General features: G+C 39.3%; 5 protein-coding genes across 9 annotated transcripts in view; all 5 read left to right on the top strand.

Moving 5' to 3' along the window:
- The first annotated feature begins 392 nt into the window (after window positions 1-392).
- apodb (apolipoprotein Db) lies at window positions 393-2,832 on the top strand. Its single transcript, XM_027008099.3, has 5 exons — window positions 393-488; window positions 1,179-1,317; window positions 1,404-1,525; window positions 1,627-1,712; window positions 2,068-2,832. Exons 2-5 carry the CDS (start codon window positions 1,201-1,203, stop codon window positions 2,301-2,303), a joined length of 561 nt encoding a protein of 186 aa, XP_026863900.2. The 5' UTR covers window positions 393-488; window positions 1,179-1,200; the 3' UTR covers window positions 2,304-2,832.
- Window positions 2,833-3,008: 176 nt separating this feature from the next.
- otos (otospiralin) lies at window positions 3,009-4,821 on the top strand. Its single transcript, XM_081718130.1, has 4 exons — window positions 3,009-3,120; window positions 3,317-3,383; window positions 3,728-3,751; window positions 4,247-4,821. Exons 2-4 carry the CDS (start codon window positions 3,323-3,325, stop codon window positions 4,432-4,434), a joined length of 273 nt encoding a protein of 90 aa, XP_081574256.1. The 5' UTR covers window positions 3,009-3,120; window positions 3,317-3,322; the 3' UTR covers window positions 4,435-4,821.
- A 116-nt stretch (window positions 4,822-4,937) lies between these two features.
- cops9 (COP9 signalosome subunit 9) lies at window positions 4,938-6,921 on the top strand. The gene is made up of 3 exons (XM_027008078.3): window positions 4,938-5,130; window positions 5,542-5,614; window positions 6,747-6,921. Exons 1-3 carry the CDS (start codon window positions 5,068-5,070, stop codon window positions 6,782-6,784), a joined length of 174 nt encoding a protein of 57 aa, XP_026863879.1. The 5' UTR covers window positions 4,938-5,067; the 3' UTR covers window positions 6,785-6,921.
- A 54-nt stretch (window positions 6,922-6,975) lies between these two features.
- On the top strand, window positions 6,976-13,615 carry and1 (actinodin1). 2 transcript variants are annotated; one of them, XM_081718128.1, is made up of 6 exons: window positions 6,976-8,125; window positions 8,336-8,424; window positions 8,802-8,824; window positions 10,304-10,348; window positions 10,829-10,974; window positions 11,523-13,615. In XM_081718128.1, exons 4-6 carry the CDS (start codon window positions 10,336-10,338, stop codon window positions 13,053-13,055), a joined length of 1,692 nt encoding a protein of 563 aa, XP_081574254.1. In that variant the 5' UTR covers window positions 6,976-8,125; window positions 8,336-8,424; window positions 8,802-8,824; window positions 10,304-10,335; the 3' UTR covers window positions 13,056-13,615. The 2 variants fall into 2 exon arrangements, with proteins under 2 accessions (XP_081574254.1, XP_026863904.3); XM_027008103.3 differs by lacking the exon at window positions 8,802-8,824.
- A 951-nt stretch (window positions 13,616-14,566) lies between these two features.
- The window catches only part of LOC113576168 (beta-galactoside alpha-2,6-sialyltransferase 1), an 11,445-nt gene continuing 484 nt past the window's right edge, over window positions 14,567-25,527 (top strand). The window contains exons 1-6 of one of the 4 annotated variants that reach the window (XM_035526531.2): window positions 14,567-14,699; window positions 19,648-20,264; window positions 20,421-20,518; window positions 20,738-20,839; window positions 21,541-21,715; window positions 21,830-25,527. The exon at window positions 21,830-25,527 is cut by the window's right edge and continues 484 nt beyond it. In XM_035526531.2, coding sequence (XP_035382424.1) covers window positions 19,853-20,264; window positions 20,421-20,518; window positions 20,738-20,839; window positions 21,541-21,715; window positions 21,830-22,071 — 1,029 coding nt within the window. In that variant the 5' untranslated portion in view covers window positions 14,567-14,699; window positions 19,648-19,852 and the 3' untranslated portion in view covers window positions 22,072-25,527. Of the gene's footprint in view, window positions 14,700-15,123; window positions 15,166-19,396; window positions 20,519-20,737; window positions 20,840-21,540; window positions 21,716-21,829 lie in introns of those variants that run through there. The other 3 variants (XM_035526532.2, XM_081718117.1, XM_081718124.1) reach the window with 3 other exon arrangements.

The raw sequence follows: 25,527 nt of genomic DNA, 5'->3' as shown, positions 1-25,527 counted from the left end.
AGTACAGAATTACAGTATAGAATATTACTACTTAATTGCACTCAGAAATGTGGGCCTCTCTGCAGTGGTTGGCTCCTGGGCAGGATAATCTTCCATATAAATTGCTAATCACTAGTTGAGAATTAATCACTATTCTTTTCAGATTTTGCTTATCTTTTCCAACACTGGAATGACATTTAACAACAGTGTAACTTGGTATGCAATAAACATTTTCTAAAAATAAACTATAAGGAAAAAACATTTTCTATAGCTGAATAGTTGTGGCACTGGTAATGAAATATGGGAAGAATTCACATGGTGTTACCTTTTTTATTTGTCCCATGACCTGTGTTTGCTATATCAGCTGCTTTGAGTTAGGAATACTCTCTGACAGAACACATTCAGTCATTCTTCTTGACTACTGGCTTTGTGTAACCATCCTGCTGTCAAGGACTCTGGCAAGAGCTACCCATATTTCAATTCAAAACTGCAGATTGATTCACAGACTGGTAAGATTTACTTTTAAAACTTGTAACTGTTACAAACATTAATAAAATAGACAAACTATCAATAGTCATCTTTTTATAAAAGAATAAAGCAAGTCTTAGACATAAAAACAATGTTTTTCTCTTTTAACTTATCACATTGTATTGTTAGGTATTTATTAATTAGTAGACTATTGTAAGTGTCAAGTGTTATTGCTTAGTGTAATGTAATAATTGGACAAAGTTTTCTAGTAAAGTTTTACATATCATATCCCAAGCATAACAGTTCACCACACATGTACACTTTATAAGGAGGTTCTGCTCTCTGGACTGGCCAATTTGTGTAACAGCTCTGAATTATTTACCTGAAGGGTGCATAACAATCAACATCCCTGTCATATTGTGCGTGGAGTTCTGTTTTGGCTCTGTTTACATAGTTATGCATAATAATTTACCTCCAATCTCATCTGGCTACATGGTAAGTTATTTCTTATTGTGTTTTTACGAGTCCTTATTTCACCATAGATATTTGAAAACCTCTTATGCTATTCTGCGTTTCCAGAGCCACTTAACACAAGACTTAGTGTGTCCTAGAACAGGAAGACTCTTTGCCATGTGATATAGCAATGCTTTTGGGAAATACAGATAGTGAAGCAATGTACACTCATGACTCGTGAGTGATTTCCCTCTTAATCCTCCATATCACTGCTCTAGAGACAGCAGCACTGTGCAAACCATGAAGCCTGCCCTTATATTGATCCTACTCCTTCTGCTGACATTGGTGTCATCTCAGACATTCCATTGGGGTCCTTGTCCCACACCAATGGTCCAGCCAGACTTTGACCTGAACAAGGTATCCATAGCTTTTTTGACAGTCATTTCTTGTTTGATGCAGTGTAAGTTATATGTGGTTACTAATCTTTTCTCATTTACCTGCAGTACCTGGGAAAGTGGTATGAAATTGAAAAGCTCCCTGCATCATTTGAGCGAGGCACATGCATTGAAGACAACTATTCTCTAAGACCTGACAAGACCATCAAGATACTTCATGCTCAGAAAGTGTAAGCGAGTCGTGCTAAAATTAATTTTCTTTCATGGTTATAAACCCTGGATTAAAATTACTGTTTGTCATTATGTACTATTTCAATCTATTATTCCATAGTAAAGGAAAGGTGAGGACTGTTGAGGGTACAGCAATTGTGCAGGACTTGAAAGAACCAGCTAAGCTTGGAGTTAGTTTCTCTTACTGTGAGTGTTACATGCACACTGCATCCCAGTTCAGCCATGTGCCTCTTCTATTTGATGTAAGGCTGTTCAGCCATAACTGTATGAATTAATTTGTACTGCAAAACATACTGAATAATTTATTAATATTATAATAATATTATAACTGAATATGTCATTAATATTATAACTGATAAATTTTTGGCACGAGCCTTCATAGTGGGTGTATCTACAGTATTAGCTAGATAATTGCAGAAAAATCAGAGGCTCCGTTGTTTGTCGAATCATTGTTTGTTGTACAAATGATTCATTGTACAAAACTACATTACACCTATTATTCAAATATTCACCTCTCTTAATTCTTCCATCTTTCATGCAGTTACCCCCTATAGCCCTTACTGGGTCTTGTCCACTGATTATAACACCGTCGCGCTGGTTTACTCCTGCACTGATATTCTCCGACTCTTCCATGTTGACTATGCCTGGATCCTGGCCCGCACCCGTTCTCTGCCAGTGGAGACCATCTACCATGCCAAGGAGATCTTCTCTCGGAACAACATTGATGTCAGTAAAATGGTTCCCACTGATCATCGGGTCTGTGATGTGGGACCTTAAACAAAGAGACTGGATTCCATTTTGAGAAATTCTGCATTGATTGTAAACTGGCACATGGAGAGATTTTTATATTCATGGTTGAGTGATATTGATGTTTGAAGGAGTACATTTCACAAATGAGCAGCAGGTACCCTCATTGGGGAATGTCACTGGGAAATATTTGTATATCTTTTTGACCTTTAACACGTATTAACACTAAATTAACACGAATTATATCAGTTATTTAGTTTACACTAAACGCTTATGTCAGAGCACATGGTGGTATGTCTAGGTATGCCATGATCAAGAAATTTACGATCATGTTTTATAGCGGTTGACTACTGCCCTCTGCTGGCCAGCAGCTGTATATTTATGCTGTTTTACTGTGTGAACTCCATACTGATACTTTCTTTCTGTCCAAAACTGAAAAATGTTTATGGGACATTATATATATTTAATGTACATGATTGCATTTATGATTGATGTTAATATTACTCATGATACAGTTTATGATTGTGGCTTAAAATACCGCTAATGATAATAAAACTCATATTAGCACAAGATCTATTTAGTGTATGTAGTCTATATACTGTGCATTATTGTCAACTGAACAAAATATTAGCATTTTTACTTGTAATGTCATGAAGGTGAAGAAAATCCCTCCCATAAATTACAAATGCATGCAGATGCTTGTAAAGGTGATTTTGAGGAAGGGGCAGTGGTGGGGAGGAGACACACGGTTCCTTAAATTTGGGTCCAGTTATCCTGTATAGTAACTAAATCTTTTCAGTTCTTTCGAGTGGGTCAATTTATTATACTGGTGAACTGCATAAAGCAGGTAATGTTTTAGATATTTTTTAGCAGGTAATGTTTCAGAGGCGAAATATGCATGTTGTAATATTTTAGCTGCATAGGAAAATAAATGTAGAGTGTCGATATAGCATTAAAGAGTTAAATTAGGCATTGACACATTCTAGGTTTTATTTGATTCATTCTTAGTTCACTTTTGTTGTTTTTTATTTGTTTGTATTTAGAAAAAGATGAAGGGGTGTGTGCTATTTTGTATTTTCCTCACATGTTTTGTCACCAGCCGTCCCTGTGGTAAGTAATACTTACAAATATTATTAGAGGGTATCAAATATAGTTGTAGAGCGTATCAAAAAATATGACCATACCTTGTTCCAGATTTTTCAAAGTAAGCATCTTAGTCGGAATCCTTTCCTATGCATATACTCATCAAACATGAATTCATATGGTGCAGAATGCTGTATTAATCTATGAAATCAGTACAATATTGTTTTCATTACTGGGAGAGACTGAAAACCATTAAAAATAATATTTGTCAAGGCAGTCCTTGCATTTCTTCAGTCCCAAAAGGGAGCCTCAGTTTGCAACACCTGAATCAGCTCTTTGTGAGGATTTCACAGACCTCTGTCTCTTCTCAGGTGCAAGAGTAATTCCTGAAGGAGGTAAGGCACTGTTTTCTTATTTTGCTCATGTAAACATGAGCAGTTTGTGTACTTCATACAACACCTCCTGCTTCTGCTTCCCTGATGGACTACAACTTTTTAACAAGCACAGATGAATAATTTTTTTTTCTTTCTGAGAACAGTTTGCATTGCATTTTACATTTTTTTTTCTTGTTAAGCATTATTTTATAGTCACATTTCCATACTCATGCAGATTATAGAAATATTTTTACTTCAAAACAGACAACATTGGAAAATGCACAACCGACACCAGGGGCAGAGATCCTTAGGCTCCTTGGGATCTCCATTTTTTTAATCTTTCAAAGCATTTTCTTCAGCTATATGTTCTCTCTCTCTCTCTCTCTCTCTCTCTCTCTCTCTCTCTCTCTCTCTCTCTCTCTCTCTCTCTCTCTCTCTCTCTCTCTCTCTCTCTCTCTCTCTCTCTCTCTCTCTCTCTCTCTCTCTCTCTCTCTCTCTCTCTCTCTCTCTCTCCAGTGCCCTATGATGAGCCCCCTGCTGTACCCTATTGGCCATACTCAACCTCTGATTTTTGGAACTACATTGAATACTTTCGTAGCATTGGTGCCTATAACCATATCAATCAGATGGCCAGGGCTTTCTTTGCTCACCAGCAGCTTGGAGACTCCTTAGGCTATGAAGTAGCTGAGCACGAGGAACGCTGAGGGAATGTGATAACTTTCTCACGATTTATTAGGCATTTCTAACAGATATTAATAACTTAGAAGCTACTTTTGTTTATAGTATAACCTGATCATGACCCAAAGGCTGTATTTTGTCTTTGTGATGTCTTCATTTCAAATATGACTACCAAAACCTAACCCCAAGTAAACATGTTTTTAATTTTGAATCCTTAATTTTGCATAATTTTGAATTACTTCTTTGTATCTATGGATATTAAACATTAGGCAATATACAATGCTTTATTGTGTAAATCATTTAACCTTGTGATGTAACGAAGGAACAATCACTTACAGTAAAGTATGCTCATCAAACAAACGTAATGCACTTTTTCATTAATAATAAACATAAAAATTAACGTTCGGTGAATTCACGTAGGAACCATAGACTATATTGATTATCACTACGGTTTATGGAAAGGACACGCTGCTGGGCCCCGTTCTCCAACAGTACCGGTGGGTCCTAATTTCAAGCCGAGTACATTTAAATGTTGCAATCCCGGAACTTCTTACCTGGCTACAAACACAAATACTGACAGTCATCGTTGAAAGCTGTCTAGCTAGAACTATTGAAGCAACATTATTCATTGCTGATTTTCAAGTGCCCACTCTGAAGCTATGAAACCAGCGGTCGATGAAATGTTCCCTGAAGGAGCGGGGCCGTATGTAGATCTCGATGAGGTTAGTGGCTCAGAGCAGTCTGTGTTGGAGCGGCCCATTGCTAGGTAGCTAGTTAGCATAGCTAGCTTTAGGTAAAGTGTTCACCTAGCTATGCTCGCTAGCTGTTACCTAGCGTTAGCCAGCTAGAGTTGTTTGTTTGAATAACATTTACACATTGCTGAAGTATGCTGGAGATTCTTTCATGAACATTATGTTGTCATGTCAGGCTCAAGAACGAAAGGCGCTTAGCTGCCAAAAGAAGCATGGAGTAATGTATGTCTCTCCAGCATACTTCAGCAGGATGATAACTATCTGCCTAGCTTTCTTGGGGAGTTTCTCCTTGTTGCCCCTTATTACCTCATTGAAGAAAAAATAAATAAGTAAAAGTTGATATATGAGGATTTTTTAACCGGTAACTGTGTGTTTTCACAGGCAGGTGGCAGCACTGGATTGTTGATGGATTTGGCTGCTAATGAGAAAGCAGTGCACTCGGACTTCTACAATGGTTAGCTTCGCATTTAGTAGTCAGACTTGAATGTTTCTGTCTCTCTTTATTTTTGTGATTTCCTGTAGCAGGAATAAGTGGTGTGCTTCATTTTTTAAAGCCTTGTCAGGATTTATTTTTTAAATACCGCAGCTGTGTTTAAACATGTTTAGCGTTTCAGTTTTAGATGTGTAGTTATAGTCCATTCTCAAGCATGTTTGTGCATTCATGTCATTCTTCTGCTATCTTCATATTAACTATATCCATTTTACAGTTAAACTCTTTTATGGTGTTTGCTGAACCTTGTGGTAATATATCTGTAATGTAGCTTCTGGATTTAAGACAACTGTTTTAAATTACCTTTTCATTTAAAGACTGCATTCCATTTAGTAGTATCCCATGTTTTTGTAAATGTTTCTTGAAGACTTGATATATGACTGGAGAATGTAATAAGGTGCTTTAGAACAGGGGAAACAGCAGTTTTGCAGAGCACTGGTACAGAGACTGGGCAACACTACTGTTTAAGAGCTGCCTACTGACACACTTTGTTGGTCTCCATATTGCATGCTAGTGATTACACATTGCCAAACTGGCCACAAGTTCATTGTTTAGGCTTTTGCTTGGCGACAGGCATTAAGCACTACAGCATGTGTAGTCTTTAGTCTCCTTTTATTTGTTTCCACTAGCTCACCAGGGCCACAGAAGTGTAGGAAATGTTTTAGGAAAGGTATGGTTTGGAACCTAGAAAAAAGGCTGTTAGAGACTAAGGAAGAGGTAGCTTGCCACCGTAAATTGTGGTTTTATTGGGGCTCATTGGCTCCAACCCAGCATGGCTCCATGCTTTAAGAGTCTGAACTGTTTCCATCTGTAGCAAATAAATGCAGCTGAACACGTGTCACATGGAGCCATCTTTGTCTGCGGATAATGTGGAATATAACTGAAGGTGTGGGTGTGGAGGTTACCCAGCAAAAAAGGTGCCAGATAAGCATACACTAGGGAAAGGTTTCTGAAAACTTGTTTGAATATGTTTTATGCTCAAATGGTAGAGGTCACTGAAACTTTATCCTTTCATTAGCTGAATCCCTAATTAATGGTGGATTAGGCTGTGCTTTTCCTCCCAGTGTGTTCTAATATATTTTGGATTTTATCACAGATTTTGAAGATCTCTTTGATGATGAAGACATTCAATAGTGAGGACTGGTGGGATGGGATGTTGTAAAAATATTGTCTATTTTACATGAAATGTTTGCTGTTTCTGTATAAAGTGTAGTTTATTGTTTCTGCTCAGGATTTGGTTGTCAATAAAATCTTTATGAAAAAAAAGGTAATTGGATTTTCAGGTGTTTCTGAATGTTAAAAGAACTCAGACATTCCGGGGTGCACACACTGGAATTATCTTTTTTTCATGTTGAAATCTGTTTCCTGGATTGCAGGTTTTTGCAAATTCCTGAACACCTGTAAGTGTATATAATTACATGTTCAATCAAGTGTTAACATAGACACAGATGTTCGTTGGCTAGTGTGTTGACATTTACTGCAAAATGTTTTTTCCTCAGTCATTGGACCTACGTCCCTCTGGCAAGAGGAAAAGAACCTTAATATGGTGCAAAAAACAAACTTCACCCGAGCGTCAACACACACCATTCACACTTCACCACTCATAAAGTTGCTCCATGATGTGACTCTTTTAGTGTTAATCGACTCAGGCCAGCATCTGTTACCCTGTCCCTGTAATGTTTCCTATCAGGCTTTCAGTCCATAATACATTTAAATGTATCTTATTCTCCTGAGTACAGGTATTAGGTCTTCAAAAACGTAACTGGACAATGCTCACTGCGAAAGCATTAGATGTAACCCATGTTTCAGCTCTGCACACTAACATTAAAAAGTTTGCCATAAATCTACATCATTAAAAAAAAGTTCTAAAACATTTTAGAATTAAAAAGATATACCTAAGAGTGTTTGGGTGTAAGAAATAACAAATAACAGTCTATTCACATTATGTACCATAGAATAAATATTTTGTTATATTTTTCAAAAAAGTAAATGAAAGAAAGATGTTAGCATGTCGATGGTAATGTATAAATCTCAAAACTAATAAACCTGATTATGTATTTAAATTATGGAACATTGAAATTAGGTAAAGTTAATTTGTTTTCCTTTGTATTTTTTCTTCTGTTTTTAAGAGGACTTTCCTCTCTACTCTTGCTTTACTCATCTCCTCTCTCCTATTTCATGATGGCTTTAATTGCAACATCCTATTGGTTTGGCTGCTGGGCCAGGAAAAGCCAATCACAATGCTGCTTGCAGTGTGCTCACAACCCCACGGGATGCGCCGTTTTGTTTTAAATTATCACAGTGGTGTTTAAAACGTGGCAAGTCTCTTACTGGTGGCACAGTATAGAGGTGCAGCAGGGATTTGGCGCTCATTCTCATTCACCCATCCTGTCCCCACATTGATCCTCCAGGCCAAGCTAACTCATCCAGTTCCTGCCTCTCTTCAGAGGCCCACACCTCCACACTCTTTAGCAGGTAAGACTACAGCTTGGATATCTACATCCTCTACCAGTGCAAGGTCTTTGTTTTCTTGAATGAATGTCCTTTGCATGTAGTGCAATATAATATGCTTGGTTTGCTGATTCAGACTCTTTTTATTTCAATATAAAACAATATATTAAAATAATAATAATAACTAAAGATGGTTTGCTAAAGTTTGCATCTGAAATGCTGCTTGTTGCCAAGGAAACGGAGATTGAGAATGGCTCATTTGAAGAAATCATTCTTCTGTCACACATTCTGCGGAGTCTTGCTAGCTGCAGTGATATTTCCAGGTGAGAGAAACACATTGTAACTGCCTGTCTATAGGATTATAACGTCCTGCACATCTGTTGACCCATTCACATGTAACAAATTTCAAATATCAGATATAAAAAAACCCTGAATGAGTTAGAATAGGTACAGATGAGTAAATACAGAATGTACATACAGACATTTTCAAAACCCTGGAAAATGTTCAGATTCTGCAACATTACAAGGTGTAGGTGTTGTTTATCTCATGCCGTCTTAGGTCGTCAGTCTTTTTAAAGGAGAGATTTTACTAAACCTAGAAAGAAAAAACCCTACCATAATTAAAGCATGGAAATAACTGGAAAACTATCTATCACCTTGCACCAACTTTGTCCTTGTGTTTGGGCTCATTGTGTTGAAGACTGGATGAAGTTGCAACAGCCAGTGAGTATTGCCTCTAGCAACAGGACGTGTACTTAAAGAATTAAAGATGTTCAGATCCTTCCCCATTACACACCAGTAAACATAATTTATGTGATATTAGACTTCCCGCACACATGATGCTTTGATTTAAATTTTTTTAAAATAAATAATATTGGAAAAAAAAACAACATACAACATATTTGTTGACAGATCTGATCTTAAAACAATTCCATCTTATTGTATGTTTCACCACTAAGCTTTACATTTTTCAACTAACTCCTGATTTCAGTGTCTCTTTCGTTATATGTTTGCAGCTTCGTCACATGGTAAATAACTTTCATAGCATATTTCTTAGGCTTACGTATTGACAAGGGATAGTAGTAAACATGCAAGTAATTACTTTTATATCAATCACTATTAATATACCCACACAACAAATCAGATACAAATGAATCAGATCTATAAATGCCAGCGTTAGTTTAAACTGGCCTTATTGTGATCAAGCAAATATTTTTCAGTCTTTTTTGTTGACCATGTATGTTTATGAAAATGTTGGTACTAAAAATGTAATATGTACAGTTTGTAATTTGCACCAGAGAGAATGCATTTGCAAGAATAATTTAATTTTGAAAACAATTTTGATCATTAGAACATTGCCAAAAAATGCTAAAATTAACAAGGTCTCCCTTGTTAATCTAGAGGCATGCTGCAGTAAATATGGGTACCCAACGTGTCTGAATTCCCCTGAATCACCCAGAGAAATATAGGACTGCTCTAGTGAAAACTGGCAAACTAGTGAATGATTGCTGAACAGATAAATTATTCCCAAATGCTGGTTTACAGATGATCTATTAAAGCATTGTAAAACAGGCCTTCAGTGGCTACAGAACATGTGAGCTATGCTGATTAGGACTGAATGTTTTTGCATTACATGTAACTGATCTCTCCCTCTCAGAATAATATATATACATTGTGGCAAATTTTGAGTGTCGTTGATTGTTCCACCAAATTCCATTTTTCTGCATTATTCCAAGGCATCCCATTCCCTCACTTGTTTTGTTTGACACGGAGAGCTCCTCCTCTTAGAGCTGTCCATGAGTGGTGGTGGATAGATGGCAGTCATTCCAGACTGCAACTCAGCTGGCCATAACCCACTTTTTCCAAAGATAATTAGAGCTGCCTGTGGCCTAGTGGCTCCTGCTCTTTGTAGATTTTATAGCTTTTGCTAGCAGTAAGACCCATTAACTGCAGCCCCCTGCTACTTCACCTTGAAATGCTGATCTGTTGTTTTTCTTTTGTTGTTGTTGTAAGATTAATCTTACACAGTGGCATGTGTCTATTAACATCATCCACCCTAACCCCCTCTGCCCAGCAGTAAATCTGCCACCCACTTTACGCTGCCTGTGGGTTATTAGCCCAGATAAGCATGTTTTGCTTTGCTGTGGGTATATACAACACCTGGTTGAAACACTGACCCCCCCCCAACCCTACCCCTTACAGAGTTACTGCTGGCTCTGCCTGTGACTGAGCACATGAAGGAAGATGGTAAAAAAATGAACTTTGGTCTTTTTCATTCCTTGTTCTATTATCAAGTATGAATTCACACAGAATTTGTGTACTAGTACATAAATAAGATTTCTTATCCTATTTCAGTTATTTAGTGACATATTTAAAAACAAATGACAAATAAATATAGCTGTCTGATTCATTTTTCCTACTAAAATATAATTTGATGAGTATATGAACAAAGTGAGATTATAATTGAACAAACTAGGTTAAAGTTATCATCAGTTATCAAGTATTGTCTTTGAATTACTATCCCATATGTACATATTACTGAATTGATGAGAATCCTGATGAATATAAATCTTCACCAAATGTAATTTTTACAATGAGAAAGTGAATTTTAAAAAATGGTTACCATTAATCATAACCAATTTACATGTTACATGTTAACCATGGTGAAATGCTATGGCTGTGATGTGTTAGAAAGTTCCTATTTTTTATGTTTCATGTCTGATGCAGACATGCAACAGGATGGTACTGTGGTTTCCCCTTTCTCACAACAGAAGAAACTTAACCGTAACAGAAGAAACATAAGCTGGTACAAGCAGCACTCTGATTTCTGGAACTGGTACAAGTACTTCACTGACAATGGCAATCAGCAAGGAGTGAGTACTGATGTTGGCTGTGAGCAACACTAAGCGCATCTAAGTGCTCTGGTAGTCCATAGGATGTGCAGATCAGTACATTAATGTGTAGCGACACACCTTTCAATCTTTTGGCCATGTACTATGTGATTATAAGTAATAGGACAGAGTAATATAATCATTAATAAAACTGTCATGTTTATTGCTATTTTCATTGCCTATATTCATTAACAAGTGCATTTACAGCATTTAGCTGACGCCTTTATCCAAAGTGACTTACAATTATGAGTGAATGCAACTTGAGGGTTAAGGGCCTTGCTCAGAGACGCAACAGTGGCAACCTTCCAAATACTAGTCAAGTACCTTAACCACTGAGCTACCACTACCAAGTGGTATTCTAACTATAAAAGTAAATGCCCTCAAACCTCTGTCTAACCTTATTGTTTCATTTCAAATGTAATGTATTGGAAGCACAAAGCCAGCACAACACAAATTGTGTCATAGTCCAATTACTTATGGACTGTGTTGGAAATGAGTCATATACAGAGTCACTTTCTTGGATATTTCAGGTTGCGGAGCTGGATCGTGTGTATCTGGCATACCTTCAGAATAAGAACCGGGCTGAAGCTCAGCGATCCTACAAACTCTACCTGCAGCACATAGGTGACATCTACAAGTCCTGTGCGGAGTCTGACGACCCAAACTGTGTGGCCTCCTACACTAGTAGGTCAAATCCCAAGGCTGAGTCCTCGCAGCCTGCTCCTGTCAAGTCTTGTGACCCTTTCAGGGATCCTTATTGTCTGCATGCTCAGGGATACTCGCCGTATCCTTACACGGCCCCTGTTGGTGTAAAGGCGGCCGCTGCTGTCCCTGCCCCCGCCCCAGTTAAAACCCCGGCCTATATCCGGACTCCTGCAGTGAAGGACCCGCTCTCAGGCTATTACTACTACTCCCCCATGGTGCAGCCCTTCCTGTCTAACGAGCAGAAAGCTGAACTTCTGCGGATCTGTGATGCTGAAGATGTCGAGTGCCTTCAGTACCACCTGCGTGCTGCCTATGGTTATAAGCCTGCGCCCGGGCCGGCCCCGTCCTACACACATCTTGGCTGTGACCCGAAGAGTGATCCGAACTGCGTTGCCCAACTGATGCAGAAGACCCCATCTAGTCTGTACCTTCGCTACCCAAACTGCGACCCTCATGTCGACCCCTACTGCTCCTATGCTGCTTCCCTTGCAGCTGCCCAGAACCTGGAGTCGCCCTCTTCTCTGGCCCCACGTGGGACGCTCTGCAACCCCCTCTTTGATGAAAACTGCAACCCCCTGATGGCTACCAGGTTTTCCAGCTTGGTCCCTCCTTCTGATGAGCCCAAAGATGAGCCAGCACCAGCAGCTGAAGACATGCAGCTGCCGGCCAGCCCCCGCTTTGACCCCATGGCCATGTACCAGGATTCCACCGCCTCTTCTGCCATGCGCAGAAGGCCACCCGCCCCACGCCAGCAACCGCAGTTCCTACAGCCCCCCAGCCTAGACGAGAGCCGCCACTCACTGGGACCCCCCGGCAAGACGAAGGAGGGCTATGACTGCTTCATTGGCTATGATGAGGAGTGCTACCCAGTAAGAGGCCAGAATGAACCCCGTGTCCACTCACCCTGGCAGGTGGCCCACTCCACCGAGGCATATGAGCCCCACCGCCATGCCGAAGGCACCCGGAAGGGTGTGATCGAGCCTGACCCCGACTGTGATCCCGAGTATGACAGCAACTGCCGTCTGCGCCGCTATGAGCCTGAGGCAGATGGGGCTGGAGCCCCTGTCCTGAGGGACAGGCAGCGTGAGTACCAACCTAGCCAAGACCAAAAAAGAGATGCTGTCCACCAGGAGAATGTCCAACATCATAGGGAGGAGGTCCACCCCGAACAGCAGGGAGAGAATCTGGGATATGAACAGCTGCAATATGACACCTATATGAGTGGCCAGGAGGACCCCTATGCCAACTATGGTCCCCAGGAGCCAGGTAAGGTCAGCTTCCAGGACATCCTAAGGGGGTACGGAGGCCGCTACCAGGATGACCATCGGGCATACACAGGAGACTACAAAAAGAAATGAGAACAACCAGAAGAATTAGGAGAGCAGGACAGCTCCCCGTGGATAGGTGTTAATATGTACTCTGATTGAAAAATACACAGCAACTGTAATTATGCTGTAATTACAGAAAGGTAGCTCTTTGGCTGATTCACTCATGTCTGATGTAACAGTGTACCTGAGCACATACCAGGCCCAGAGGTTTGACAGCACCTGTATAGGATTCCATTTCTTTGGCCTGTATGTCTAGTTTGTTGATTTAATTGGCTTATCTTAAATAACTGTTTGATAAGATATACAGATTAAGGAAAGGGAGATGTAGAGCACCTCTGTTAAGTTTCTATATTAATATGCATATGAGCTTGTGAAATAACTCTTGGGGTGTCAGGTTATTAAAATATGCTGATTACTGTTTGCAGGAGCTGGGAGAATGGACAGGGGGTCTGAATATATTACAGTTTCAACCACCTTACTTCTTTTTTCTTTTTCTTAGTTTTGTTTTTTTGTTTGTTTGTTTCTATTGTTTCTATCCTGTTGCAATATCATGATGTCCATTCAGGGGTATAGTTAATAAATTTCCTGAGTCTGAGCTTATTTGTGCTTCGTTGACTCTCAGTTCCTTTTGTGTTTTTTTATGAAAATTGTTTGAAAGATTTTTTTTTCTCTTTAAATGTCTAGCAATGAAAAGCTTTAAAAACCCCAGTGACCTTTCAGATGTGAGGAGGTATTAGGGGCAGATCTACATATGAGCTCTACATTGCATCAGTCGAATGAACTGAAAAAAGAATTGAACTCAAATGGAAACCATTCATGAAGAAAACATAGACATGATTTAGCTACATGATGCATGCAGATTCCTCTGACTTGCAAGCTGGCTGGGCACGTACATCATATAACATATATATAACAAATGGAATCAGACAGACATAGCAGCAGTAAACAATTACCCACAATTTATGCAAGCACAGCAAAAACTGAGACGGTTGCAAAACCAGGTGGTAGACAAGCTGATGAGAGTTGTCTGAACAATTTCCTGTTTTTTGGGGTTTTTTTTTTTGTGTGTTTGTGTGTGTGTGTGTGTGTGTGTCTGTCTGTCTGTCTGTGCAGTGGCTTGGTGGTTAGTGTGTGTGTGTGTCTGTCTGTCTGTCTGTCTGTCTGTCTGTGCAGTGGCTTGGTGGTTAGTGTGTGTGTGTGTGTGTGTGTGTGTGTCTGTCTGTCTGTCTGTGCAGTGGCTTGGTGGTTAGTGTGTGTGTGTGTGTGTGTGTGTGTGTGTGTGTGTGTGTGTGTATATATATATATATATATATATATATATTAGCATGCAAAGCTAGCATTTCCTGTGGTGCTTCTGAATTTCAGGAGGATTTATGTGTAGTTTTAGTTCAAACATGAGAGTGGACTTTGTTCATTAACCACCTGTGCAAGAAGCAAAAACTGCATCAATTATAAAGTCATGTGACAACCTTTTATGAATCTTTAATCCAGGTTTTGAATGAGAAGAAACAGCAGAGTGATATATTGCTGCCAACTCCAGTGTGACTGTTGTTCCGTTTTTTGCGCAGTAGTTCTGACACACATCAGATTACTACCTTTCTTGTTACTACTCTGAAGTCCTAGGATCCAGCAAGAAACATCATCTTCTTTTTTGCGTCTACGTAACCGAAGAAGGTAAACTGATTTTGCAGTACTTCTCAATTAAACAGTCAATTAACCTTATTTAAATGTTATAATATGAAAGTAAAACTTAAATCAGTAGCATATTTGTAACAAGAATCCATTGCAGTTACATAGAATACATGTGCATTTAAATAAACAATTGCATGTAATTTATCTTTAGGTAAAAACTGAAAGCACTCGTTTATTTACTTTCAATTTCAGTTAATGGGAAAATGAAAAAAGAAAATCTGCATATCACTAAAATGGAGTGATCACAAATGGAGTAGGACACAATTATATTTGTAACAAGAATCCATTGCAGTTACATAGAATACATGTGCATTTAAATAAACAATTGCATGTAATTTATCTTTAGGTAAAAACTGAAAGCACTCGTTTATTTATTTTCCATTTCAGTTAATGGGAAAATGAAAAAAGAAAATCTGCATATCACTAAAATGGAGTGATCACAAATGGAGTAGGACACAATTATATTGTTAGGTTCATTCAGAAGGTGAAATTGCATGCAGGTTAGTAAAAGGAAATAGCTTTAATCAGAGTATAAACATAATCCTGTCCATAAATAAAGGCAAAATTATTATTATACAAGAAATCAGGAAACTGTGATACAAAACACGGCTAAGAAGTGTAACATGTTAAGCGCTATGAGACTTTGCTAAGTCTTTGCTAAGTCTTTACCCGTAGACTACAGCAGCACTGTGTTTGATTGCTTAATCAAACATAATGCTGCTGCAGTCTACGGGTGCAGTTGACAGCCAACCCAAACCCATCCGAACAGACGGTAAGAGCTGACTGTGGCTACTGCCTCTTGGATGGTCCCCATAGAAACTGAGAAGAGAAGGAAGGAAGAGAGAAGTCTGACCTCAGCAATTGACAGCACTCCTCAGGACCATAACCCTCACAGTACCACCCTAGCATGGGGGCGGCAGAGTCCAACAACCAGCAGACCGGATAAGCCCATGTCCCATCCACCTTGAGTGAAGTCTCAGTAAGGAGTGAAGTCTCAGTAAGGAACCTGAAGAGCCAAAGTCCAAGTCGAATTTATTTAGATAGCACTTTTTACAACACATTGTAAAAGACAGTGCTTTTTACAACACAAAGCTGTTCTTTACAGATGTATGGGTACCAGATTCCTGATGAGCAAGCTGAAAGTGACAGTGGCATGGAAAATCTCCCTGAGATATGGCAATGAACTGGAAGGTTGAGTATATATGTGACAATATTAATGAGGCAGTGAATTTAAAAAGGGCATGGGCCTTGTGACGGCAAATGATGTGCCATGGGTGGATGCTCTTCCAAACTCGCTTGTCACTCTTGATCAAGTCATCCACAGTGGGCCCATTCCTCCGGGTTGGGTCCAAAGGACAAAAGTTGGCTGGTATCTCAGAACAAACTGGAACAGATTAAACCTAGCAGATGAGTGAATCCAGGAATTATGAGCTAATTTGGCACAAGAAAGGAAGACTCTCAGAAAACCTACCCTAGTTCTTTATTCATCTGCTTACTTGTGACTAACTGATCCATGAAGATCAGCCATCCCTGAAGAGCATTTTGGGCTGCAATTGGACAGGATGTTTTCAGGGATTCCGTATATACAGACAACATGCTGAAACAGGAGTTTACCAGCTGCAGGGGGTAAAGAAGGTAGAGGCATAAATCAAACTACTTTGAGCAATATAGCTACTGTAGTCAGGATAGCGGCACTTCTTTGTCAGGGAGGCGGATCAAATCTAATGCTATCTGAGACCAGTGGCGCCTCAGGAAGGGCAGAGGCACAGGAAGCATTTTAACTGATCAAGCTGCCCTGAAATCATCATCTTGGGCATTTGCCTTTGCTCCACTCCAGAACATGATTAAAACCAAACTGGCACCTGCATCTTTCTGAAGAAGCAGCAGCACAACAAATACATTGATTCAAATACATTGATTCTGAGCTATTTACATGCTGAAAGGTAATAGAGGTAAAATGAATGGTACTAAATATTTACAAATCCACTGATAGAGTTGATAGGTAATATTTGAACCTCATATATAAATTAACTAGATATTGTGTCAAGCAAGATTAGTATGAATTATGTTCTTGAGAAGGGCAATGGTAAATGCATAGTGTGTGTGTGTGTGTGTATGTATTTAAATATTTTCAATTTTCCTGTTTCCAGAGAACAGACCTTTTCAAACAGTGGCACTTCATAAGCTGTGCAGGTGCTTCTGAAATTTTAGAAGGTTTCCTAATGTTACCTATTACCATTGTTTACATTATGATTGTTTAATTGGCAAAACAATTCGGTATGAATTTTGCATGAATTCAGTCCATTGTTTCCCTTACTGCAACCGTGTGCTATATAGAACAGTTTGCGTATTGCATAGTGAATCAATGTCACAGGACAAATTCATACAGGGATACATCTCTCAAGGACAAAAACTGCATCAAGAACTAGCTTCAAGAAGCTACATGCTTTTGTATCATGCTGGATTACTGTCCGGCCTCTTTATTTGGACTACCACTATATTTAAAATTCACGTCAAGTTCAGAATGCTGCTCTTAATCTAAAGAAGGGACTGATTGCACTACACCACCATTATTAGACTAATTGCATTTATTAAGTTTCAAGTTTCAAGTTTCAAGTTTGGTTTATTTGTCACATACATAGTCATACACATTATAACTCGCAGTGGAATGGTTGAGTGCTCTGTCCAAACTGAGGAAAAAGAAAAACAGGGGTGCATAGAGAAATATATTCTATATATATACAAAAATATATTAACAGTGTATGTACAATATATGTATATTATGTTTATTATATACACAATGTACAATGTATATATGGATATTTATATATGTATGTACACAATGTACAGTCCCATCTTGCAATTGACATATTTACAGTTATATGTTACATGGTGGTGGTGGTCCCCACAGTTTATCAGTTTCCCTGATTCAGGGCCCGAATGGCCTGTGGGAAGAAGCTCCTCTTCAGTCTCTCTATCTTGGTCTTCAGGGAGCGAAAGCGCTTCCCTGACCTCAACAGAGAGAAGAGCCTATTGTTGGGATGGGTGGGGACCTTCACAATCCTCCTGGCCTTGGTCTGGCACCGCTTGTCGTAGATGGTCTGCAGGTCAGGAAGTTCCGTACAAGTGATGCGCTCAGCGGAACGCACCACCCTTTGGAGTGCTTGTCTGTCCTGCTTGGTGCTATTCCCAAACCAGACTGTGATGTTCCCCGTGAGGATGCTCTCAATAGTGCAGGTGTAGAAGTTCCGCAGTACCTTGGTGGGCAGTCTGAAGTCTCTTAGGCGTCTGAAGTGGTAAAGACGCTGACGAGCCTTCTTTGCCTAATCCTAAATACCTGCATATTTTCAATAAAAATTACAGAACAGAATTATGTGATAAAACACTACGTGCAAAAAAAACCAATAAAAAACAATTGGCTCAGTTCTAGATGAGAGAGGTTTGAGCATGGTCCTCATATTTCAGTGAGCATGCTTGATTGAGAGATCGCAGTCACAAACCCAAATCCTGCCACACTACTTAAGCAAAGCTGGATGGTGCAAGAAGTATGCAGTATGCAGACCCCTTTACCTGTGGCACTTTATTGCATTGAGGATTTGATTTTGAATGGATGCAAATGCCATTTTTACCCATCAATCTATGCTTAATTAATCATAATGAAGTAGAAACACTGTTTTGGAGTTTCCAAAGTTAACTAAAAAACAAACAAACCTTGCTTTGAGTTTTCCTGTAATTAATGTCAGTTTAGCCCAACACCTGTTTTGTTGAGATGTGACACCTGTTTTGTTACATCAACTCATGATTCTTCAAAATGCGATCTTGGGGACACCGGGATGCTCTGGTTTGTGTAAGACCACGGGATCAACAAAATTGAGATCTGCATAGACTCTGTTACTCCAAAACAATCATTAAAGTATAGTGATCCACATGTGCAGAGCAGTGAAGGTGATTCAGGATGTCTTCAGAAAGTACACAGTTAGTGTCTTGATAATCATATCATTTGTGCTCTACCTCATTATTTACCATCACTTATTGTCAGTGTTACCAGATCCCATTACTTTATTATTTACATTTGAATAAGGCTTTTGTTCAGTAAGTAACTTTGGCTTGCTAGCTATCTTGCTCAGGGTGAGAAAGTGGAGACACAAAATAAATTAGTCATCTACTGGACCTTCAAATGCTTCTATATTCCAGTACATCTTACTGAAATTATTATTAGATATATTCCCCCAAGATGATACAGCAGTTATCTGAAATTAACTGAAACAAACACTACAGTGTGTATCCTACAGCATTCTATTTCGAATTCCTACCTCAACTGGCCACAAGTACCATTCAAAAGTGCCGCGTCAACAGCAGAATATCCAGAATAATATCGTCAGGACCTCTGTGCATTACTTGTTCACAAAACAAGAGAAGTACAAGACACTGGTTGCAAAAACTTCAGTGCACAACTAATCTCTTATATTAGCTATCTAGATAACTAGTTGGAAGCGGGGTTTTTTTATTTGTAAGTGAAATCAATCTGATTATACAAACAAATGCGATATAACTAAATATATCAAAATAATCCATGGGTAAATCAGAATATAAATAGCTAAGGGGAATGTTTAATGTTTGGTATTAAACTCATTCCATTTTACAAAACATCACATACCTTTAAGACACAAAGTAGTAGCCATTCTGCAATATTGGTTGTTCAAATGTCAAGTTTTTCTGTTCTTATTTAAAGTAAGTCATGTAAATACCTAATGCTATCAGAAATCTGTTATACATCAGTGTACTATAACACTGTTTTTTTATGATCATCTTAATCTTTGTAGCACATCTTGTTTCAATATTTCAGGAAAATGCTAAACATTAGGCAGACTAACATTAGACTAACTAATTATATGTTTGCTCAGTTTGCATTGTATATTTGAACGTACAGATCTACAGCCCTGAAGAGAAGGAGCACACTCTCACTTGCGGTGGGAGATCAGCCTGAGTCTGAAGAGATGCAGCACACTGTCACTCATGGTGGAAGATCAGCATGAATCTGAAGAGATACAGCAGAGTTCTACTCTTGGTGGGAGATCAGCGTGAATCTGAAGACAGGCAGCTGTGGGAGATCTGAATCTGACGAGGCTGTGGCTATGAAATCAACATTACCTATAATGTACATAGTTAGTGTCCTGATTGTCATATCATGTTTGGTCTACTTCATTATTTATTGGAATTCATTCTCAGTGTCACTGGAACACAATCCTATACCTGAAGCAGTCAAATATGCAATTAAAATATATTGGGAGAAAAATAAATTTGGTGTATTTCGAAAGGTCAATCAGTGTCATAGGCGGAACAAGGGTCTCTCAGAACTGATGTGTGAGTTAAAGTGCAGAGTACCCCTGAGCACATTGAAATTGGGAGACAGGCCTTTCTCTGGTGAGCGGTGGGAGAGTTCCCTACCTATTCAGAGTCTACAGGTCACACTGGGGGCCCTAAAAACATGTGCTGTCGTAATGTCTGCGGGGGCCATAAAAGGATCTTCACTAGGTGCTGAGATTGGTAAGGCTTTTGACTTTCAATCACTTGTTTCATGTAACTAAAGCTATGTTCTGATATAAGCTATTACACTGTACAAGACTATAGCAATAGTCTATGATCTTAAACTATAATGCGTAATGTTCTTTGGTCCCTTAACCAAAGTTCTGTTCTTCACAGATTCCCATGATGCTGTGCTTCGCTTTAATTCAGCTCCAACAGAAGGTTACACAAAGGATGTTGGGACAAAAACCACTTTACGCCTTGTAAACTCCCAGGTGAGCAGAAAGTACACAACACACATTTCTATTCCTCTGCTGCATCCACTATTATAGCTTTTATTATCCACTATTATTCACCCTGGTGAATTCTATTTGAATACCTAAAATGTTTATAACCACAAATAAATTCCACAGACATATTTCACATATGCATAAATATCAGAATTAAAAAAAAAAGACCTATAGACAGTGGACCTTTCTTTATGTATCTTCAAGCTTATAATGTCTGAGAAGGCAGACTTTCTCAACGATCCTCAGTACAGCACAGGTGTGCTGATCATGTGGGACCCAGCTCCTTACTCCAGAAATCTGGACGAGGTAAGTGACACAATGACACACACAAGCACTGATGTTGTGACAGATGAGAATTCAAACCAGGAAACATTTTCCAAACGTTTTCTAATACCTTTCCAAACTAACAAGCTAGACTATCCATATAATAATTTACTGACTAAAGGAATCTTAAGACAAGGCAAAGAAATTACTTAAGACATGTCTAACAACAAAAGCCATGTGTTTATGAGAAGTCTTTAAAATCTCATGAGACCTCTATATCTTGTAATCCAGTTATATTTCCAGTTTCCTGCTTTTGATTCCGTTTCTTGCTTCCTCAAAGCATCCTCAGAAGACAAATGCACACACATGTTCACATGCATGAACATGCACGCACGCACACACACAGACACACACACACACACACACACACACGCATGAACATGCACGCACGCGCACGCACACACACACACACACACACACACACACACGCACGCACGCACACACACGCACACACACACGCATGAACATGCACGCACACACACACACACACGCATGTTCACACGCATGAACATGCTCGCACGTGCACGCACACACACACACGCATGAACATGCACGCACGCACGCACACACACACACACACACACACACACACACACACACACACACACATGAACATGCACGCACACACACACACACACACATGTTAATTTTAAAATATAATCATTTCTCCCCTTTACCTTTAGTGGTACAAAAAACCTGATTTTAACTTCCATGAGCGGTATCATGAGTACCGCAGACTCCACCCTGAGCAACCCTTCTACATCCTTAGCCCCTCTATGCAGTGGGACTTGTGGGATGTGATTCAGGAAAACTCCCCTATTGACATCCAGCCCAACCCCCCTTCCTCTGGCATGCTGGGTGAGCAAGAACAGTTTTCTACTCATCCAACATGATGGTATGGTAATTTTTGGGGTGGCTCTTAAAATGTTTGTTCTTTCTTTCTTTGTATTTTTGTTACTCTTTCTGCTGAAGGCATCATTGTGATGATGAACCTGTGTCAGCAAATCAGCGTGTATGAGTTCCTCTCCTCCTCGAGGAAGACAGCGCTGTGTCACTACTATGAAGAGGAGTACAACTGGCAATGCACAACGGGTCACTACCATCCATTAATATTTGAAAAGAGGCTGGTCCAACATATGAATCGGGGGAGCAAGTTTGATCTTGTAACATTTGGGAAAGTCACTCTTGACGGATATTCACTGCACACTTGTTGACAGATATAGCTCCTTTCCTGTTCTAGTGGAGATAATCCAGTCTCAAATTGCAGGTTATTTCGCCATCTATACTCATGCAGAATTAACAGAGCGATAGTAGCTGTTAGGATAACTTGAACTGCAAGTGGGAAAAAATCTGGAATAATGCAATCCCATGGCTCCATCTAGTGACCAAGTGATATGCAAAAAGTTTAGATATATCAGAAACGCTTACCTCATAGGTTTATGATTGCATAAACTGACTAAACACATTTTCAAGCAGTCATCACCCAACTCAGCATTAATGGGCAGTTTTTGAGCACAGGTCAGCTGCAGGCTGGATGATTTTGGATGGTGAATCACTCTCAACTCAGCAGTGACAGTGATGCAACAAAACTCCAGAAATCACACCATGCCTGACAGAATCAGTGCAACCCCTAGCACCAACAACATCACTGTCACTGCTGTTAAAAACGCACCGCGACTCACATGCCATGCAGTCAACAGAAGTCAAATAAGTAGAAGTTGACCATTCATGAACAGCATAGATAGTGACTGATGAACTGTGCATGATTTTAGATGTGCTTCCTCATATAACTGTATCAATGCAAAATGTCCTTAAATGTAAGTGTACCAGTGACCTTGGCAATGAACATAGTGTAACGCTGAGCGGTAAGGAGGCGGACGCATGTGTGAAGAAGAGCGAGATTTAATAGGGGCAAATCCAGAATCAGAGTCATTATTACAGTCCAGGGTCATAGAGCCGACACAGAGTACAGGGATACATGAACGGAGCCAAGAAACACAGCCACATAAACACATTCAACCATCAAAACAGGGTTTAAATACATGAACTTAACAAGAATAGAAACGAGAGACAGGTGTGGAAAATTAAACGAGGGTCGAAGAAAAAGAAACTACACAATGGAACTAAAAAAAAAAAACACAAGACGGGGAAAACACGGAACACGGAACCTGGGAGGGACTGATTGTGACACATAGGAGTAAGGTAGATGTGTCTAATTAAGCAGTTGGTGAAATTACTGTTAATCAGAATGATGTGGTTTCTCTGAGTTCGCAAAATGTGTAATTAAAACATGAAACACGGGATATCCGAGGAGATTAAACAAAAACCAAACCGCTTCCCCCTCTGCTCCTGTGTAAAGGTCAGGGGATGTCTTTTGCTGCACCCAGTGCACACAGCTTGGCATCTCCTCTGGAACAATTTACTGCTTGTGCTGATTATAAAATGTCAACACTGTCTGGTTAAACAAAGTTATGTTAAATGTCATCACTGAATAATCACCTTGCTATTTCACTGCTGAATTCAATATTGCAGCCTATTCATAATATAGAGGATGTCACTACACTCGTGACATTGGGAGTCCATAAATTTAAAAAAAAACAACCCTGGTAACAATTACATTTTGTCTGTCCCTGCAAGTGCTCCACAGGAAGACGGTGCTGTTACTGTTGAATGTCAGCTAAATGTCACTTTGCTCCTTTTTATGGAATTTTGCTCTTTAGTGTTACTACTATAAGCATCAGAGACAGCACTAAGAAAGAACAATGTAAACAATGAATGCTGAAAATATAGCACTAATATAGAACTAAAGAACTAATGTGCATGAAAATACAAGTTTGATTTCTTTTGATCATTGTGAACGTCATTTTTAGCTAAATACTGATTGCTTATCTTTTCTCTTTATATATTTGTATTTAATGTGTTTATTCTTTTATGCTTTGTGTGCTTTTAGTGTTCTTTATTTGAAACATCTTATATTATATTTGGGTATGAAATTCAGCATACAAATAAACTTGTTCTTTCTTGTCTGATGAGCTTCTCTGTCAAGTTCCAAATGAATGTGGGTTTCTTTTTTGGATTTCATTTGATTTCATTTGCAGAGGCCACATAAAAGGGGCATAATTTCACCTGAAGGACACATTTGTGCTTTAGCTTCTGTCTCTGAAGCCTGAATAGTAAACTGTCTAGATACTTTACATTTGTAGAATATGAGGTTGGGAGAAAAAAACAAAACAAAACCCCCCATGCCTACAAATCAAGGGAAGGCACATCATTTTGTGAGAGCACAGCCATCTAGGTCATCTAGGATAAGTGATAAGGACAAAACCCAAGGCATGATGTCTTATAGGCTTTTCCACCTTTCACCAGAGTTTTTAGCCTTAGAGCAGAAGCACAAGCAGGACCACCACACCATGATACATCAGTAAATTCAGCTCTAATAGGGGAAAAAGGCATGTTAACCCCTGAAGACCCAAAAGCAAAATCTAGTTTCCTGCAGTCATTTGACTTAGCCTTCAGTTCAGGCGACTGACTGCATGTCAGTTATTTCAGGGTAAGGACAGAGAGCAGCAACTATAGACATTTTTGGGTAAATACAAAGCAGCACAAGCTCTTTAATAGAGTTCAAGTGGCAGATGATGAACACACCTGTCTTATCTTGCCACTGCAGAAGCTTCCAATTACCCCAGTTAGTGGCATTATGCTTGTGTTCTTTGGTAAGGTGCAGAGAAGGGCATGGCTTTTGAACAGGATAACCATGCAATGGGGAGAAAGGAGACCTTATTTCATGCTCACTGAATGATGATTTTCTTATTACAAGGACTCCACATCATTTGGGTTCCTAATCCAGTTCTAAACAGAAGAGCAAAACAATATCAGACATTTATAGATTATTCTCAAGATTTCCTGTGCTTTGAGACACATGGCTGAAACTTTTACTTGGAAAACCTTCGTAATATGAAGATTGTCAAGCTCAGAAAAAAATCCCTCAAAGTGTCTATGTCTTTCTCTCTTACACTGGTGGTAGAACTTGGCTGAGGAGGTCCATGAATAAAAATGTCATGCTCTCTTTCTTCATGTAATCCTACAGTGGGAATTAGGTGAGGGGAAAAACAGGATTATGGAGGTTTCTCTGGGCTGCAGTTTAGTTAAATCTATTGACTAGTGCCTTGGCTGATGCCTCTAATCACTGCATTAATGAAAGCCGTTGTAAACATTCCCCTTCATATCTTCCTGATCTGGAAGGTTTTGAATGTTACTATGGAAAAGATAAATTATATCTATCTCTTATATTATGGTCTGAACCCATAATCTATCAGTTTTGTTCAAATCTTTTTGCTTGCCTTGATTTGAAGTGGAAAGAAAACAAACATAATTTCTGAGTAAATTCAGAGTAGACATTGTCATAAATAACAGTATCTGTTACAAGTGTGGTTGCCGCAAGAAGTAATAACCATTTCCCTTTATAGCATCTTTTAGAAGACCAGCAGCTTTGAGAGGACCTCTGGTGAGACTGCCTTCAGGCTTCTGTTTATGAATCACAGCAGACCATAGAGAAGAAAACAGACCTGATATAAACATACATCACCGATGCTTGAACTTTTAAGGATATCCAGTTTTTTAGGAGCAACAAGTTTTTTCTTTTGTTTGTGTGTGTGTGTGTGTGTGTGTGT

The sequence above is a fragment of the Electrophorus electricus genome, chromosome 1, assembly GCF_041902795.1.
Source record: "Electrophorus electricus isolate QZ-2024a chromosome 1, ASM4190279v1, whole genome shotgun sequence".
NCBI lineage: Eukaryota > Metazoa > Chordata > Actinopteri > Gymnotiformes > Gymnotidae > Electrophorus > Electrophorus electricus.
The sequence above is the reverse complement of the archived record's forward strand: the minus strand, read 5'-3'. Positions and strand labels throughout refer to the sequence as shown.

Bases quoted from the DNA above. Each gene is read 5' to 3' on its own strand.
- and1 (XM_027008103.3), top strand. From the start codon at position 8,352: ATGGCTCATTTGAAGAAATCATTCTTCTGTCACACATTCTGCGGAGTC. The intron at 8,425-10,303 runs GTGAGAGAAACA...TACCCCTTACAG, and splicing joins AGCTGCAGTGATATTTCCAG to AGTTACTGCTGGCTCTGCCT. The intron at 10,975-11,522 runs GTGAGTACTGAT...TGGATATTTCAG, and splicing joins ACAATGGCAATCAGCAAGGA to GTTGCGGAGCTGGATCGTGT.
- otos (XM_081718130.1), top strand. From the start codon at position 3,323: ATGAAGGGGTGTGTGCTATTTTGTATTTTCCTCACATGTTTTGTCACC. The intron at 3,384-3,727 runs GTAAGTAATACT...GTCTCTTCTCAG, and splicing joins TGTCACCAGCCGTCCCTGTG to GTGCAAGAGTAATTCCTGAA. The intron at 3,752-4,246 runs GTAAGGCACTGT...CTCTCTCTCCAG, and splicing joins AAGAGTAATTCCTGAAGGAG to TGCCCTATGATGAGCCCCCT.
- apodb (XM_027008099.3), top strand. From the start codon at position 1,201: ATGAAGCCTGCCCTTATATTGATCCTACTCCTTCTGCTGACATTGGTG. The intron at 1,318-1,403 runs GTATCCATAGCT...ATTTACCTGCAG, and splicing joins CAGACTTTGACCTGAACAAG to TACCTGGGAAAGTGGTATGA. The intron at 1,526-1,626 runs GTAAGCGAGTCG...ATTATTCCATAG, and splicing joins ATACTTCATGCTCAGAAAGT to TAAAGGAAAGGTGAGGACTG.
- cops9 (XM_027008078.3), top strand. From the start codon at position 5,068: ATGAAACCAGCGGTCGATGAAATGTTCCCTGAAGGAGCGGGGCCGTAT. The intron at 5,131-5,541 runs GTTAGTGGCTCA...GTGTTTTCACAG, and splicing joins CGTATGTAGATCTCGATGAG to GCAGGTGGCAGCACTGGATT. The intron at 5,615-6,746 runs GTTAGCTTCGCA...ATTTTATCACAG, and splicing joins GCACTCGGACTTCTACAATG to ATTTTGAAGATCTCTTTGAT.